The sequence below is a fragment of the Epinephelus moara genome, chromosome 4 (genome assembly GCF_006386435.1).
Source record: "Epinephelus moara isolate mb chromosome 4, YSFRI_EMoa_1.0, whole genome shotgun sequence".
In the NCBI taxonomy this organism is placed as follows: domain Eukaryota; kingdom Metazoa; phylum Chordata; class Actinopteri; order Perciformes; family Serranidae; genus Epinephelus; species Epinephelus moara.
In genome coordinates this window covers 35,870,046-35,889,210 of record NC_065509.1, presented here as the reverse complement: position 1 = coordinate 35,889,210, position 19,165 = coordinate 35,870,046, and the positions used below count along the sequence as shown (strand labels likewise).

The 19,165-nt window shown below is 41.5% G+C and overlaps 1 protein-coding gene across 1 annotated transcript in view; it reads right to left on the bottom strand.

Moving 5' to 3' along the window:
• The window catches only part of rxfp1 (relaxin family peptide receptor 1), a 135,078-nt gene that overhangs the window by 48,172 nt on the left and 67,741 nt on the right, over positions 1-19,165 (bottom strand). Inside the window, exon 3 of the mRNA XM_050042483.1 lies at positions 10,635-10,718. Within this exon, the coding sequence (XP_049898440.1) occupies positions 10,635-10,718 (84 nt within the window). The remainder of the gene's footprint in view (positions 1-10,634; positions 10,719-19,165) is intronic.

Sequence of the window (19,165 nt, the reverse complement as noted above, 5' to 3'; positions counted from 1 at the left end):
TCATACGGATTACTGTTAATTTATCATGTTGATCTGTTCTGTACGACATCTATTGCACGTCTGTCTGTCCTGGACGAGGGATCCCTCCTCAGTTGCTCTTCCTGAGGTTTCTACCGTTTTTCCCCGTTAAAGGGTTTTTTGGGGAGTTTTTCCTTATCCGCTGTGAGGATCCTAAGGACATAGGGATGTTGTATGCTGTAAAGCCCTGTGAGGCAAATTGTGGTTTGTGATATTGGGCTTTATAAATAAAATTGAATTGATTGAGTTAGACTGACAGGTCTGATATGTCTTATTCACTCAGCAGCTGACTTGTTGAATGATGGCGAGTGGATTTAATAATAGTGATAATAATGATGATAATAATAATGATACGGCTTTGATCAGCGAATATAATGTGACTTGGGATGTACGCCAAACGCTGGCTCCGTTATGCAGCAGATCCAGCTGTGCCGCCCATAGGTGTCGCCGTCACCAGAATAGGACGTCGCTTCACGTGACGCTTCAGAGTAAGGCCATCTTATGTCTCTTATCAGCAATCCTCGCTCCTCACTCCTAACTCCTGACTCCTTAAATGTTTTCCTAAGTGGGAGGGACTAAACAGTTAGGTAAGGTGGTTAGGTTAGGTGGTTAGGTTAGGTGGTTAGCAGTAATTTTAAGGGACTTGGGACGTACCCTATACAGTATTTATGTTTCCTGAGGGCTGTGTTGCGGATCTGCTGATGTGAGCACTGAATACAAATGAGTCTATGAAAATGCAATATGGCCTTTAGAAATTACTTGTATCATATGGGCAACCCCAGTGGACATAAATGCCTGCCTCTGGCAGTTTTATTTTTTTATTGGAATGCAGGACCGTGTACATCAGCATTCAATACAAACAAGTTGATGTCCTTGTGAGCACCATAAAACGTCCATTAATAGCCCGGGCTATTATTTGATTACATCACTGAGATTAACAGGCCTATATTTGGGACGGGTGTCTATATGGGACAGGCCTTTAATTACCGTCACACAAAATTTTAAAAAGTAGGCTTCAGGTAATATATTAATTATGAATCATTCATTTGATCTAGCTCTAACAGACAATGCATCAAAGGAAACCTAAGCATGCACCATAATTTAAGATAGCAACAACCCAGTTTTATACATATACTAGGCGTTTAATTGGGTCTGTGTCTGTCAGACAGTCTGAAGAGGATACTACCATATCATCACAGCAATAACATAATTCATAGTTGCTGTGCGGGGGAGCAAGTGGATCATATACATCCCCATTATACAATTAGGGGGAACAAAGTTACGGCTTTGCTACCACACTTTGTTCTCTCTAAAAGTAAACATCATTATACAGTCCCCACAATTAGGTGATTATAGTTGAGCAGCCTATAGCAATAATTATTTTACTATTTTTTAGCTACAGACAAAAAACAAGTAGGCGTAAAGGAAAAAGACATTTTTGGACCACCCTGAGCAATCGATCAGAGCAGCGCCTGGTAGCACAGTGCAGTAAGAGAGGCAGAAAAACAGAGTGAAGCTTCTCCAGACAGCAGCAAAGTGTCTAAATTTAACAAACAATCAAACTTTCAGCAGTGGAAAGTGACTTCTTTGGACTTCTTTAGGTAGAATTCTTTATACTGTAACTACGAGGACGCATCTCTCCATGTCCCTCCTTTCATCAGCTGCTCTCGGCTGTGCTTTCATTATTATCACTACCAGGGGTGGATTTAATGTTTTGGGGGCCTGGGGCCTGGTTTGAGCCCTTCTGTGCAGAGTTTGCATGTTCTCCCCGTGTCATTGTGGGGTTTTTTTCCGCGTACTCCGTCCTTCTTCCACAGTCCAAAGACATGCAGGTGAATTGTGACTCTCTTGTGCTGGCTGTAGGTGTGAATGGTTGTCTGTCTCTATGTGTCAGCCCTGTCTAGTCTGGTGACCTGTCCAGGGTGTCTTCTCGCCCAATGTCAGCTGGGATAGGCTCCAGCCACCACAACCCCTACCAGGATAAGCAGTTATGGGAAATGAATGAATCAATAATTTCACCCTTTCTCTAACCAGAGTGTTGGTAGGCTATTGGCAGCTGTAGAAGAACTCAAAACTTTTTTCTTAAGTAAAAACATTAATAGCATATAGCAAAAGTCAAAAATGCTTCAGAGCCTTAATGCATTTTATTCTATAGCCTATTTTTATATTTTGAATTGTCACCAACCTTTAATTTTGTGATATTCTTCACATAGATTAAAACATTTCCACCATAAACTGGTGCATAAAACCACCAGAATGCAGGGAATAAATATGAGTCCCAACCTATGTTGAAATGAAACCTACACTTTTGTGATGCACATTTATTTCAGCTTTGCAGACAGTAACAAAAAGCTTGGTAAAGCATGTAAAGGGTAGACAATAGCAATGTGTGTTTGTGTTTGTACAAATCTTGCAAATCATACAACCATGAAAACACATCCCTGCAGTATGTGTCTGACATAATTATGAACATTCAAGCTTGAAAGAAGCTGATAAAAAGGGAACAAAGACAACAAACAAAAGTCTCTAATCTCTTTCACAGGTTCACAGCTATGATTCCCAGGGTTTGTTGAAGGTGGCAGTGCTGTTTGGGCTGAGAAAGCCATGTGTAACTTAGGTAAAGGAGATCGTTCTTTTGATTTTAAAAGAACAAAACACTGTTTCACAGTGGAATTATTTGGGCTCAACAGATTCTGGTTGGGTATTAGTTTGTAACTCAGGACTATCTAATCAACAGCTGTACTAAGATGGAGTCACTCTCAGCTCAGAATCAGACCTCTAATGTCCGTATTTTTGTGAGCCGAAATTCTTTTCTTCTTTTTTATAGGTGACACTGTGACTCTTAACACAAGGCAGCTGTCAGTTTGTTCGATCCGCCTGTTACACTGGCATGTTTAATGCACATAATGTGTCATCTCAATTGAATAAATTGGTATGAATGAATAATTATCTCTGTCACTCATGATGTTATTGTTCACAGGGATGGAACATGATGCTAATAATACTGGAGACTGTTACTATTTCTAAGTGAGCAGGATGGTAATGCAGCTGCAAAGTGAAACTTATGAACTTGTTTTTATCAGCATTTTAGTGACTGTGATAAAATTTACAACATTTGATGAAATTGCTGAAATAAAGCCACTGAATGCTGAACCAAATCACCAACCTCATTATTACTGGATCCTATTGTAAGTTTATATAAATATATATATGCTTTACCATTTCTATGCAGATGATACTCAACTGTACATGCCGTTAAAAACCACAGATTCTAGCAGCCTATCTAATCTCTAATCTTGCCTCTCTGATATTAAATCCTGGGCATCCCAAAACTTCCTCAAATTCAACGATGAGAAATCGGAAGTCATTCTGTTCGGTCCCCCAAATTTCATCAGCTCTGCTGGTGCTAATCTGGGAGAGCTGTCAAAGAATATTAAGCAGGCTGCTAGGAATCTAGGTGTGATTTTTGATGCCAAACTCTGTTTTGATAATCAAGTCAAAAGTGTTGTTCAGTCTTGTTTCTTTCAGCTCAAGATGACTGCAAAAATTAGGCCATTTTTAATCACTCACAGGCCTAAAAAAAAGTTGTTCATGCTTTTACTTATTTGCAACTTGATTACTGCAATGCACTTTACTCAGGTATTAGTCAGAGCTCCCTCCATCGTCTCCAGTTGCTCCAAAATGCTGCTGCCTTACTCATTACTGAGACAAAGAGGCATGAGCATATCACCCCTGTGCTTGCCTCCCTACACTGTCTCTGTTAGTTCTCGAATTGATTTTATCACTCACCACTGAGATCCGCGGGTGGAGCCCTGCTGGTTACTCTCAGGTCGCAGTTTGTGACAAAGGGAGATCGTGCTTTTGCTGTTAGAGCCTCCACACTCTGGAATGCTCTGCCTATTGAACTAAGGCACACTAAGGCCCAATCCCAATACCCCCCCTCCCCTTGTCCACTACCCCTAGCCCTTGCCCACTACCCCTTGGCCCTCGAAATGAAGCAACGAGGGGAAATCTTTCCCTAGGAATTGGGACACCTCTCATTACGTCACCGCGTCGGTTACGTTCACGGATACGTAACGATTTTAAACAGGAAGCCGTGAGCCATCTATATTTCCAACCGGTATCTACAATGGAGTTTCCAGTTGAGTTCATCGCGTTGTTTGCTGTATTCATCATGCTTAGTTTGATGAATGACAGACGACGAAATGATCTATACAACAGGGGACTTCTGCTAGCTAGCTAACCAGCTAACATTACGAGGCATTTACCTGTTGCCATGGTGCATCTTAGTATCAGAGCTCCACTGATGATGGCTTTTTTCATTCAACACTCACAAACGTAACTCAGAGTGAACATACTCAGAGCTGACTAAACTGACTCTGATCAGCTGGGCTGAAACTGAAAACTCAGAGTCTTCCATCTCAGGGTTAGTCAACTCAGAATTCAGGGTTGGACTCTAAGTTTGTTTACAGCCTTGATTGAGACTCAGCACCATACCAAATCTCACACAATGGAAAGGGCTTCTTAACAATATACTGTACATGTCGACACTGGAATATGATGAATGCCTGTTGTGACAAGTCTGAGCTTCAGGGAAGAGGAAATGGCAGCCCTCACAAAAAACCCCCAGAAACTTTATTTTCAAACAGTGAGTTAAAGAAAGAACATCCGACTGTTACAAGTTTTCTTTCAGGCTTAAACACAAAAAGTAGTGTTTAGTTTTTGTCAGTTCCACATAAAAAAACCCCCACAGGAGACAAAAGGGGCGCAGAGGTCTCTGAGGACAATTGCAGTTTACACTGTTGCCTCTTTTAGTGTCAGAAGAAAAGCAATGACAGGAAACAGCATGCTGAAATTTCCTCCATCAACCCGCTATACGCTTTGTTGTGAAGGGTCTGTGTTGCTGTGGGCCAAAAGCTCCAGGCAGGGTCTCTCAAGGTGACTAGAGGTGAGTGGGTAGATAAGTGTGATTGAAAGACCCCTCTAAATGTGCTTTGATGGTGGTTTCCCTGCAGGGAAACACTACATCCTCATGAAACCTGGGGCTGTATTCACAAAGCAACCTAATACAGAGAGTTACTGCTAGTGACAATTTCCCCTTAAATCTAAGACTATATTCTGGTAAAGATAAAAGCTGTTTACAAAGAATCTTAGTCCTTACAAGAGCTTTAAAGAGGCTTAAGAGTTTCTTAAGCATCTGAGAAAAATGTGTTAAGACAAAGAGGTAGGTTAAATATTCTCCAAACACTGGATGACAGTGAGTAAATTAAATGCTACAGATTAGATGGTGCAGGGATAATATTTGTGGTTGATCTAATTAGAGATGCGCTCACATCTGCCACCCAATGCAATAACAATGTAATGCCAGAAATATTGTGATCATAACACTGAAATATTTAGCGAGAACCTCGCGAGAACTGCCACCTGCAGTAGCCTGGGTGGCGAGGTTAGTGTCGACAGCGGGTCTGGTTGACAAGTGGTTATTTTAGATTTCCTGTACACCCAGGGACGGTTTTTGCTATGGGCAATGTGGGCGACCACCCAGGGCGCAATCTATGTGAGGGTGCACGAGCGCCCTCCAAAAAAACCCCCCAAAAAAACAAAACAAAACTCGCCAGTTTTCTAGACTACCGCTCATTTCCACGTCAAGGGGGGGGTCACAGACAGGAATACGGCGGAGGCTCATAGTGCTCTGCGGCGCAAGATAACGGCTTACCGGCGACAGAGAAGTCCGACTCCAGATCCAGTAATTTCCTCTTTCATTGGTGTCATGACTGCCCAGTAGTACCTGGACAACCGAGCCGTGGCAGCACACAGGTATGTGGCGTGTCAGAGGAGAAACGAGCCGTTCACATTTCTCTCTTTGTGGCAGGTAACGGTCCACAAACCTCACCTCACTTTAGGGACTGTTCTTTACTTGTCAGGGGAGGAGGGTGGCTGGTTGATTTTTATTTTATTTATTTATTTTATTTCAATCCCCGCTATGTTAATCATTTATTGATGCTGTTTATGAAGTATGAGTAAGTCAATAAGTAATTTATTCCATTGAAATATCATTGATGTATTATAGAAAAGTAGGGCCAAGGGATGGTTCGCCCAGGGCGTAAAACTAGCCAGAACCGCCTCTGTGTACACCTGTCTTAAAATGTAAGGGATACTGGAGCTTGGTTGGGGTGGTGGGACGGCTCGCGGCGGGCGCCAGAAAATTTCCCTTATTTTCAAATCCAAAACTTGACAGGTATGCTGAGGTCAACCGTACCTCCTCACTAAGGTAAAAGTTTCTGTCCATTCTTTGATCAGACCTGCTCTGAGAATTTTCCTAAATCACTAAGTAAGACTTCTCACTAGAATATTAACTAAGTTAGAAGCTCTCTGAGAGTTTGTGTAAATGAGAACTGTGAATAGGTTTCTCCATGTCATACTTCCCTGCACAGGCACAGATTACTCATCATACAGTGTCAGAGCAGTCCATTTAAACTACAGGACAAGAAGAACAGCCTTGTTGTAAGGTGCCAGCAGAGATACTGGAATATAGTGCTGGGCGTCCCAAAGTTTTGGAGGAACTGTTCCTCCATTGAATCCTTCACATCTCGGCCCCACCACTGCTGTACCCACACCTCTCTCTCCACATATCACTTGCTCGCTTGTTGCTACATTCTGGCTGAAATCCTCCTTTTACAGTATCTTGAGTTTCAGATCTTTTAATTATAATGCAAGAAATCCGTTTGAGTAATTATATCATAAGCTAGCAAGTAAATCCTGTTGGGTTTAATTAGCTCCTCCACACATCATTCATACTGTGGAGGTTGGAGAGAGGCGGGATGTTAACGTCAATTTCTTACCCAAAGCCTTTTTCATAAGTAATAATCTGAAAAACTTCCACATTTACACAGACTACCTTGCAACATGGTCATCTTGCTCAGCCGGAGGAAAGAACATGGGGCTGTCGACATGTGGCCTCACCACCTGCAAGGATCGACGTGGGAGTACGGTGCACTGCGAGTCAGGGAGCAGGGGATGAGAATGCTGTGACAGGCTGATCCCTGGCTTTCTTATGATTAATAGAACATGAAAGGTCACCTCCTGAAATTATTATAGCCAGAAATAGCAACCTGGAAGTTCAGAGGCAAAACTGGAGTGGAACAGATGGAAAAAGCGGGTGGTATGGTTGTTAGTGAACAAAGCATTTGATGTTAGTGTTCAAACCACTGTCACATTATGGCACCAACACACTATATGACCTTCAAAGTCATCAGATCGCTGTGATGATCTCATTATGCAACTACCTGTCTTATAATGAGGTATCTTGAAGCTGTTGTGGTTTGCACATTACACAAGTGATTGACGACAGGTTATCACACATCACAGGACATGTCACTGGCAGCAATCCCACACAAATCTGTCTGATCTCCAAAATGAAGCTCAGCGTAACTTCAATCAGGAAGACTTTCTTTATGCTACATCCATTCACAATTCTCTCTCTATCCCACTCCCACCACTTCCACCAATCAGCTGACTATGTGTGTTCCCTCTCCTGGTTAGCCGCTTTGCCGCGATCTCCTTCAGCCATTCATGTTGCTGCTGCCAAACTTTAAACCTGTTCTCCTCTCTGCTCCTGTCAGCTGTCATATGAGGCAGAATCACTGCACCCTCCTCCACCCCATTCACCCCCAGTGACCTTATCCAGAGCCCAGGACGAGCTCATTAAAAGCCCACTCCTCTTCACATCCAGATCCTCAGCTCCCTCTTCATCTCATCTCATCACCACCACCATTACTGCCACCAGCATCTAGACTCCCTGATCACGATGGGGTCTCATCACCAAAGACTCTTCACATTTCTTATTCTTATGTGCACATGTAGATGAATATTCTTGTCTCTCAGAACGAGTCTCTCCTGATATGTTTAGTCAAAAAACACACATGAGAAGTTATATGAGAAAAGCTGCAAGACCACGCAGGTTCAGGAGTTCTTTCCCTCAAAAGTGGATGCCAGAGGACGCAGTGATCCAAGTTTTTGTGCACTGGTTTGCAGCGAGAAACCAAAGGGATAAAAAAAAAATAGAGGAGAGAATGGTTAGGGAGACCCATCGGTGCATCTCTCAGCTAACCTCTTTGAAAATTTACACACAGAGATCAGTGCTCATGAGAGCGAGCGCTGAGTTGCCTCTGATCTGGGGCTTTTGTTGGTGATCTCAAAAACTCAGATAACTCAGAAAAGTACTTATCAAGAAGAAACTTTAAAACCGTTCACTGTGAGCAGAAAATTTTATAAAACCTGAAGTTGTTTGTTTGAGCTTTCATGTTTGGGGCTAAGGGCAAATTAAAACTATGACTGTGTCAACTATTAGGCCATGCATGCATTATTCATCTTCACATATATCAACTCTGACAAGCCAATAGCCAACTGAATTCATTGCTGTCGATATGAAAGGCATTTAATTAAAAGCACCTGACAAGAAGCATTAAATAACAGTAAAGCGATAGAGCTTATATTTAACTTGAAGGTACATTTACCTTCTTAAAATCTGACTCAGTTAATTGAAAAGCTGCAAAAATGAGTTTCTTTACATGCCAAAAAAAGGAGACTGCATCAGAAAAAAAATAAACTGACACAAAATTGTGTTGGGTGTAACATACATATTTGCCACAGCTACTTTAAAAAAATAGTTTAAAAGGCATTCGTCCAGCGGGTAAGAGTCTATGGAGAACAGTCTGTCTTATCTTTTCTCCATAGGTAACAATGATTGACTTGTTATTTATGTATGCAATGCTTTTTACCTTATCTTTTCAAATGTAGTATTTCATATTTATATCCATGCTACTTATTATATTTTGTGCCCTTCAGCTGAATCTTACCTTCAGAAATATGTTGGCACAGCACAACAGGTAAACATTAGCAAGTCAGCTAATGTTTACCTTCATGCATTTCTCATTTTCTTTGCTCTTACTTTTTAATATCACCAAGACATTTTCTGTTTTTCCTGTGTCTTGGTTATAAGGGGGATAATGTTAAGCTGCCAGTACGCTTCATCACAACTGCTTGTCGGCTGGTAGAACAGCTTCAGGAACCCCCTCTCCTCACACCTTTCCAGGATGTGTCCGACAATTTCTGAAATTGACATAGGTCAGCTGTGCAGAAGTGAAAAGAAGTTTCTCTCTCGCTCTCTTTTTTCATTTGTTACAGTATTTGTGGCATTTTTCATGTGCACAAACCGGCGCAACACCATGAATGTCTTCCAGGAGAGGCTGTTATTGCTTCTCCCGCTCTCTATGACAGCTGGCTTTTCACTCTGCCTTCGACTGTGGCAATTTGGGACAACTATAAACAATTTTGATTCCAGACATCAGTCAGAAAACACTTTGCACAAACTCGTTCTTTTCTAGCGTACAAGCAGAAAAGAGAAGCACTCTTTGAAACAAAATGCAATTGTTAACTCCGAGTTCATGGTGATAAATTTCACTAGCACTGCACAACTGTAGTTGAACTGAATGAATCAGGGGGTAAGGATGGACAGGTGTTAGTAAAAGGGATTGTTCAGATTTTTTGAAGTGGGGTTGGATGGAGTACTTATCCATAGACAATATATAACAGACAGTAGATGTCAGTCAGCACGCCCCCAGTTTGGAGAAAGCAGGCTGGAGTCTGACAGGGAAGCTAAGCAATCCACTGCTGTGGAGGGATCAGCAACAAAAAAAAATCAATATCCCTTAAAGTGAACGCTAAATTTAGTTCAGCCAGGGCCACTTTAGTCAAAGAAAACTTTATTTTCATTTACAGTATTATATTTGGTGGTATAGCTCTGCTCGAGGGCCTCTCTGCCTTTCTACGCCTACACTGAAAGCCTCTTCCATGCGCCTACTTGAAAAGCTTAAGGTGGAGAGAGCACATCTCTCTGCCCTTCCATGCGCCTACATGGAAAGCCTAAGGCAGGGATAGCAGCAGCAAAGACCCCCCCCCCCCGGCAACAGAACAGAGCAGCATCAATGACAAACAGAGATGACAGTGATAAGTCAGACACAGCGAAGTAGGAGCTGGGGTGGAGGCAGGTTGTAAAGCAGCTTGCAGAGGAAGCAGCAACAGTGGGCAGGCTAGAGCAGTTTAAATAGGGCACTTTGAATGAGATTTTCCAGCTGGTATCATATAAAGGAATCATGTGATCTATCAGCTGACTCCCTCCCATCAATCAGCTGCTCCATCAGTTGATTGGGCTGTTTGCAATCAGCTGATGTAGCTGGGATGTGAGCTGAGCGTGACATCGTGTCCTGTCTGAACTAACGCTATGCTCAGTAATATATTCACTGCTTTACCTTACTGTCAGACAGTGATTTCCAACGGGAAAATTAAGCAGTTATATGCTCTCCTCAAAGCCAAACTCTATTGGGAAAAACAGTGATTTAACATTGCTGCACACAGGAGCTGCTGGTCTACTGCTGCCTTGAAGAGTTATTTGCTTTGTGATGTTGTATGACTTTGGTGTTTAAAAGGGTTTGTTCGGATTCACACACAATTACTGTTTGGAGGAGGTGTAAAACAAAAAGTTTGTTTTTATGCAAGCACAAATTCACCAAAAAATCTCTTTAAACATGCAGTTAAAACAGAATACCAGCACTTACAGCATACGTTGGACTTGGTCCCAGTGTTGTGGCTGGGCATTCCAAAATACTTGTCGAAAAGATGTGGCCACCCATTATTATCCCCTGGAAGAGAAAATATGACAGAGACAGCAATTATTTCCTCCAAAACCAAACGTCTTTCATTAAATACATTTTAAGGCCATTCAAATGTTCCAATCTGTCACACCAAAGGGCAAAGAATACACACATTCTCTCACTCCTCGCTCTTTCGTGATACACAGATCATTGCCTCGTGTTGCTGTAGACGAGATGAAGGTCATCTTGTTTCTTCATGATGGCTATAGGTATATTCAGTATCTAACATGAGAATTGCTCCTGCATGTAATAAAAGCAGAGTGTTCCAGAACAAGAATGCTGTGATGTACAGGAAAGGACTTTTTAAGTTTGAAGGTCTTTTAAACCTTTGAAGTGCAAAACAAACATCACTCCAACTGCCTTGGCAGAAGGAGATACATTTGGAGGCACACAACTGGCCTTTGGCTAAGCCCCACCCCTTTGTGATGGTCTGACAAGCTGTCGGAGTAAGCATGGAGCCCACACTGCAACTAACTGCACTCCCTGAAGAAATATTATCATATTTTTTGAAAAATTAAAGAGTGATTCCAGAGAGAAGCAGACAGAGGGGTCTACAGTCTGTGTTTGAAGGATATATCCAGGATGTCAAACTGACTCAGCAGCAACAACAGGTTAAAAAGACAAAGATAGTTAGAAGCTAAAGCGGAACTATAGGCTACAGATCACAGTGTAAAAGTGAACCACCACATCACTGCTGATCGCCACACAAGACAATGAATATAAAGGGAAACTTTGCTGATATTGAACCAGCTGTGTGGTATCGCAGTGTGTGCAGAAGAACGCTACGCTGCCGGATGGGCAGGGATCTCCAGGGAAGTCAAACACTGTTCATCTGCACACACTGCGATGACACACAGCTGGTTGAATATCAGCAAAGTTTCCCTGCTTCCCTTCACTGGTTCCTGTACAGCAGGGTCGGTCTTTGTTTCACTGTTATAATCATTAAAAAGCAAAAGCAGCATGTGTATACATTCAGTAGGCTATATCTTCAGTAGCTAGCTAGCTAACCCTACACTTTTCAGGGTTTGATTTTGGTCTTGGAACAGGGAAGAAACGTATATCTTTTTCCAATATCTTTATCCTTCCTTCCAATTAATATAACGAGTTACCAAACAGGTGCTGATAAAAGTGGTGACTCCAAAGGTGCTGCTCTGCTGTAGGGTCACTTGCACATCTTTTCTGGTTTTGTGCTACACTGTACAACTATTGGACTGCAGTTTTACAATGACTCTCAAAAGTCTATTCCAGAGACTTTGAACCCAACCACAACCTCAGACAGTGGGCCAGCAGGAGATTTCATGCATTTAAACGATCACCAATGAGAGAGGAGCTAATTTTTTGTTAGCATTTTCGACAGTTTTCAACTTATGGGAAAAAACTTTTGACACTCGTACTTCGTAATTTTTTTTATCAATAACTTTGTCTGAGTTACTTTTTCCGGCATACAGAGCACGCAGCTAGATTTGGAGTCCAACCTGCATGACGTAACTGCAGCCAGCAAACGTTAGCTAGCATCATTATATGTGAGCGCTAATGCTACCCTTACACTTACAAAAGGTCACCATACCTTTCAACAAAATGTTGTAGAGACCAAACAAGTTGCAAAGCCATAGCTGGTATATTCCCAGTAACATTACTACTTATCCTCACTACATGTTGAGCAGTGCCATTGTGATGTCCCTGGTGCTCTGTCCATCACAGACCAAACAGCTGTGCTCAGTGTTGCTAACTCTGTTCGGTTAATATCGTCCCTCTGTCAGTATCTTAACGTGCGATTGGTTTGACTGATATCGTACGCTGCATCGTTTGCCTGTCAATGTAAACTTTAAAATATGATTTTAGAATTATGTGCATGAATTTCAAGTTGCAACAAATAGAATATAATTGAGAAAAAATAGTCTTCACAACTTTAGAAATCGGGGTCCTCCCGGGAGGAGCAGATATGTGGGCTTGGCCCTCCACCTACCGGGCCATCTTTGTGTGCTCTGCAGAGACCTCTGAGTTGCTCTATGACATACAGATCGCTCTGCACTCAGGGATGGTGGTTGCTAAGAGACTTATTTTTCTCATATGGAAGTCTACCACTCCACCCTGTTTTGCACACTGGCTCAAGGACATGTCCATAATACAGTACTGCATCTGCACAAATCCAACACACAGAATAGATCTGAGAGAATTTGGGGATCTCTCTTGGCACAGTGTTACATCACCCTGCAACCATAGGGACTCTGCCCTGCCTGGCTACACGAGTGGGTCTGATGTTGAACTAGATTGATTTATTCATGTAATTTTGTAAACTGACTGGCAGCCTTTTGTGCTCTGTGTGCCTCTTTGTTTTGTTTTGCACGTCCTTTTAATATAACCTGTCACTGGAAAATAAAGTATTTATTCATTATTTTGAAGAGCTGTATTCTGCTCAAGGTGGAAAAGCCTCTAAGGTAGCATTTTACATAAAGTATCTACTCACTGTTTAAATCGCTCCTGAAACCTGGCATCTCTTACCCCTCACAACAGCAACATTACTAGGTCTGCAAAGTCATCTAGTGGGCTGGATTGAACCCTTTGGTGGGCCACTTCTGACACCCCTGATCTATACAATCAGCAGAGTTTCAAGATGGACACCAAGGTTAGTATCATCAATTCAGTATCTGACCAAATCTCCCCTTCTGTTCCTGAGATATGATGTTGTGTAATGGACAGAAAAGTGTTATTGCAGAACATCATGATGTCAGAGTGAAGTTGACCTTTGACCTTTTGAATATAAAATGTCATAACTTAATCATTATATCCTATTTGACATTTTGCATGGTCGGGTCACCTCCCAGCAGAGTGTTTTTTCTCATTACAATTGCTGTTGGTGTATCATTTGATTTTTTCTCATTACAATTGCTGTTGGTGTATCATTTGACGTGTTTCCTGGAATATCTCAGTTAAATGTTGCTCAGCCTGTGCTTACTTGGTAAACATCGCCATTCCCTTGCTGTCACACAAGGGAACAAATAAGTGCCAGGTCAACACAAATTATGTTAATAAGGGTGGTGATCACAGGCATATGTGATGCAAACAGCTGCCAAGTCAATGTCAGATCTCAAGAACAGAGCAAAGTGGACTGAATGCTTCAACAGGTGAGCAAGGACAAACAGTGATCACACTTCTTTTAAAACATAAAACAAGTTTATGTTACATTAAAGGAGCCACTAACAGAAGACACGTTAGACTAAAATGCCATGACGAATGTCTTAAACACATGAGCATTCAGTGATGAAGAACAAAAAATGCAAATGTCACACACTACAAGATCCTTCACAAATCCCCATTGAGTAGGTCTGGTCTCCAAAGTATTTTTGTTACGAAAACAAATGAGAATTTGAAAGGGTAATGACGAATTACCATGAGCAATACAGGATTTCTTGTTGTCACTGGCACGTGTTCACAAAATAGCTTGCTTCCATACGTCTTTAATATTTGTAGCCTGTTTCCTCTCTGTTGAAACATCGACTTTGTTGTCTGTGTTAAAGTTCCAATTGACCTATGGCTAAGTCCCGCCCTCAAACGCGATGAGCCAATCACAATGCGTATAGCCATTCCCATACACTGGGACATTCTCTGCCTGGACGTTCATTGAAATGCATTACAGGAAGTCAGTTTTGTTCGGTTTTATGAGCTTTTTCGGAGATTTTAAGTTTAAAAATGGTCAAACGGTGTGCATGGGGTACATGCAACTCCGACACAAGGTATCCTGAGAGGCTGGGCGACCAGGTGTATTTTTTACTCTTTAAACCACATCTCAACCAAGAAAACTGTTTCCTTTGGATACAGTTGTGCGGTAGACAATCAACTCAACGTGAATAAGATTAACAATGATGTCTACATCTGTTCTAAGGTAAGTCAACATTGTGTTTGAGGCAACATATTGTCACTTTGCTGGAAAGAAATATAAATTTATCTTTAACATCTCTAGCTAACGTTAGCTAAAGTTAGCCTAACATTAGCTCCTAGCTGCGTTGTTCATCATGTCACCTTGTTTGCTGGGAGTTCATTAGCCTATTTTGTTCTAGTTTTGTACTTTGGTGATTGTACATCATTGTTAGCTGTTGTCCAAAGGGCTCTAGTTAAGCTAACGTTAACTTCTGGAGCTTAGCTTCATTAATTTATCTGTAATCACAGAGATAACAAAGGTTGGCAAACGTTATGCTGAATGATTCAGTGTAAATACTGTAGCACCAAACTAACGGAGAGACACTCTTGGTAAAGATGGTAAAAAGGCCGTTATCCTTTTCTCATATTCTGAGCCAAAAACCTTAACTTCAGTGGCACTTTAACTTGTTGTCTTTGATGGTGACGGCAACGAGATGCGGTTCACAAGCGTACACTGTGACCTGTAAATTTTGGCTTGTAATTTAGGGAACTGCCCATTGGTTCGACATCCCATTGTTCCAACCATATTAAACTCATTGTTCCGAAGTCCGTTCCGAAATCATGATGATGCCCTGTGGTTAAGGTCTGGTTAGGTTTAGGCACAAAAACCACTTGGTTAGAGTCAAGAAAAGATCATGGTGTGGGTTAAAATGAAAAAGAAAGTGACAAACACATAAGCCGTGAGCCTGCTCCGCCTCAAGCTGGTCGCGGTGCACCATACGCCCGCCGCGAGCCGTTCAGCACCGCGGACAGTCGGACTAATGGGATGTCGAACCAATGGGCTGTCGAACCAATGACATGGACCAGTAATTTAAGCTTTTCTCAACAATAAAATGATTAATATATCCGTCCAATGCGTAGTTTAGGCCCTTTTGGTTACTTCTCAATGACATCTGATCGTTATGTCCCCAAAAATCATCAACTGCCTCCTGCGAAATGCCGTGTACTGTGACACCTGCCATAGCGCCGGTCACTGAATGTTGATAGTTTGTCCGAGTGAGTGGAGGGAGGCATGGCTTAGCCATAGGTCAATTGTCACAGGTGACCCCTCCCCCAGGTTTCCCCCATCTTGCACTTTCATTGGCTGTAGCTCACAGACATGCCTAGATAATCAATCTGTCAGATATCTGGGATGTGTCTGCAATTCATTAATGACGCCTTCTGCTCTTGTCTTTGAACAGTTAACAGTTAAACCAACGCTTGTTGGGTGGTTGACTAGACACTACCAACTTACCACCACTCTGATGTCAGGTCACACTGTGATTGGCCAGTGGGGTGGTGTGAAGGGAGCCAGGGTTTAAACCTTTCTCTCTTGCTCTGTTTTTTCATTCTTGACACAACTATTTCTGTCACTCTTTTCATCTGAACAATTGTGTGAATGCCTTCCAGAAGAGACTTTCTGGATGTCATAGTGTAGCCAGTCAGAACAACTAAAAACACTTTTGATGATATCTGACATGGTCAGACAACACATCTTACTAACTAGTTCTGACGGAGCAGAAACCAGACCTTAAGGCTCATTTATACTCCCCTGACATACATAAATAGATTGGTCCGTGTCAAACATTGTAAACATCACTGCCCTTATACGTTGATGCGCACTTTATGGTGACATACATACATCCACTAGGTGGCACTTGAGAGCAGATCTTAAACGTTTCGCATAACAACGAACAAGGCGATGGTGGATACGGTTGTAATATTCTACCTTTAAACAGAGGCAGCGTAGTAGACGGTGGTGGTCTGTGCAGCCATTACTTATATCTCAACATGTGGATGGAGAAATCATTTTACTTTTATACTAATTGGTTCCGTTCAGTAATTATTTAAATGTCTTTGTTGTCTCCTGCAGTTGTATCTCATTTGAACTACGCTATGCCGCCTCCACTATCTCTGGTTGTTTCCATTTCGTCCGTATCTGCAAGCTTTCAGGAAACGTTCACAAATACACTGGACTACGCCGGAACATTTAAAAATTTGAGATGTGCTTCTCCCAGGGCAGTACAGAAGTGATCCTTTGGAGCAGCTTTCGAGGTGGTCGGACCAAACTGCTGAAATAATCCTTCATTGTGCTCTGGCAGACGAGCAACACATCGCAGCCTAGACTCCAGAGAGGACATCTCACAAGTAATTTTCCATCTATCCATCAGTTTTCTTAAAACCCTGGTTGCTTTATGTTTTTCAGCTGGAAACTAATCACTGTGCTGCTGCTGTGTCTCCAGTTACTATCATTCATCATTATGAGCCAGCTGTTTAATAAATCCGTGTTATAGTGTATCATATATATAACTATCATACGTATATGGAGGAAATTAATATGTGAGCTTTTTCTTTGGTTACAGATCAATCACAAAGCTTGAAAAACTGCCCTTGCTCATAATATTCAAGCTAAAGAAGAAGTAATTAACAACCACAGCAATAATGACAATAGTCTCACACCACTCATGAGACTCTATTGTGTGGCCTGCAGGAAGGCCTTCACCTTTTTAATTAAAATAGCTCTTGGACAATTACCTCATTGAATCAATTCCCTATAATAATAATGTCTACGTTTTGAATTCTTGCAGTCATTGCTATCAGTTACATGAATCATTCAGGTTCAGTGCTCATGCTGAAATAGAAAGAAATCGCCCAAACAATCACCTGAAATAACTCTCGCACAGACTTTGAACAGAGCTCTATAGGTGATGGAGAGTTCACATGATCTGCATGCACATTCAGTGCTGCCTACTTACAAAAGACTACATTGGGTGTCGACTGAAATGCAGACCATGTCGACTCACTTATATAGCGGTGGAGTGGAAAGTGTTCTCCAACCAATCAAGGACTGGGCCGTTAAAATCTCATTAAAATATTGTCTGATTGGAAATGCCTTTTGTCTGCATTGACATTCAACACATAGTCAGTCTTACAGCTTACAGAGTTTTAAGTGCCATTTGTATAAAGGAGCATAAAGTGGATTGGCTGTATGTGATATCACATTACAATTTAGTCCTGAAGTGTCTGTTAAGAGATGGAGCTCTCCTCATCTGTGAGGTTGACCAGGTTAAGTGTTGTTTTTCTGGAGAAAACTCATTACCTCCATCAAGGAGGGCACGTATTTGTGCATTTGTTTTTTTGATTGTGTGTTTGTCTGTTTGATTGTAAGCAGAATTATATAAGAGCTTCTGGTCCAATTTTCTCGTCTTGCCACCATGGCTCTCCTGTGCACGTCTAACGGGTAGTGCGCAGTGCACAGCAGTGGTGATAATCCAGCCAGTAAGGACATAAATTGTTGTAGTTTGCTGCTATAAGAAATCTTTAAACAAACTTCAGATGATCCAAAATGCAGCAAGACGTCTACTCACCAAGACTAAACATCAACAACACATTACTCTGGTTTTGAAGGCTCTCCATTGGCTTCCCGTTCATTTTAGAATTAATTTCAAAATCTCCTAATGGACCAACTTCTGACTATTTATCTGATATGTTGGTCAAATACATTCCCTCTAAATGCCTGAGATCCTCCACCTCGGGTCTATTAAATGTCCCCCAGATTGGCACTAAAAAGTATGGTGATGCGTTCTGTCATTGGCCTTCGTCTCTGGAACGGCCGTCCAGAGGATGTCAGACTGTCTGATTCAGTGGACACCTTCAAACAAAATCTTAAAATCTGTACTTTTAGACTTGCATCTCTGTAACATTTATTTGCTTAATTGGTATCAAACCTAATTAATAATATTATTATTATTATTATAATATTATTAATAATATTACATTAATGTTACAAATGTCATATACTGCACCTTCAGCATTGCAAGATATGGCATTTTGCCCTGGCAAAGGTCTGTGCTCTCAAGTGCCCTTATAGTTTTAGTTTGTTTCATTCTAGATTTTCTTTTAAAAAAGGAGGGCTTTGGTTTTACATCAGAAAAGATGTTATTTCTCTTGGATATGCAAACAAGACAGAGTCTACAGCCACAGTACCAGCTCCATGAGGCTGCACTTGTCCTGCTGACATGCTCACAGTAGCAATGTTGACATGCTCAGAAGTTGCAGGTATAATGTTCGCCATGTTTACAATCATATTTTAGGTCAAGGTCACATTTATTTCTATAGCACATTTAAAAAGACAGAAGTCACCAAAGTGCTTTACAAGAACACTGTGAAAATTACAATACCACATAAATAGAATGATAAATACCAAAATAGATAGACAGATACAAAATACAAAAAAAAAACAAATATAAAAACAGACAAACAGTTAGAAACAACATCAATTACACATTAAAAAAAAAAAAAAAAAGAAACCTGAGACAGAGCATACGTATATTGCACAGAGTCAAGTCTGGCTCACAATGGGTTCAAAAGCTAATGAGAAAAGGTGAGTTTTTAACGATGATTTAAATCTTCCCAGGGATTCTGCATGTCTAACATGCAATGGCAAGCTATTCCAGAGCTTGGGAGCAGCCACTGAAAATGCTCGGTCGCCTTTAGTTTTAAGCCTTGATCTGGGCACTTCAAGCAGCAGATCACCT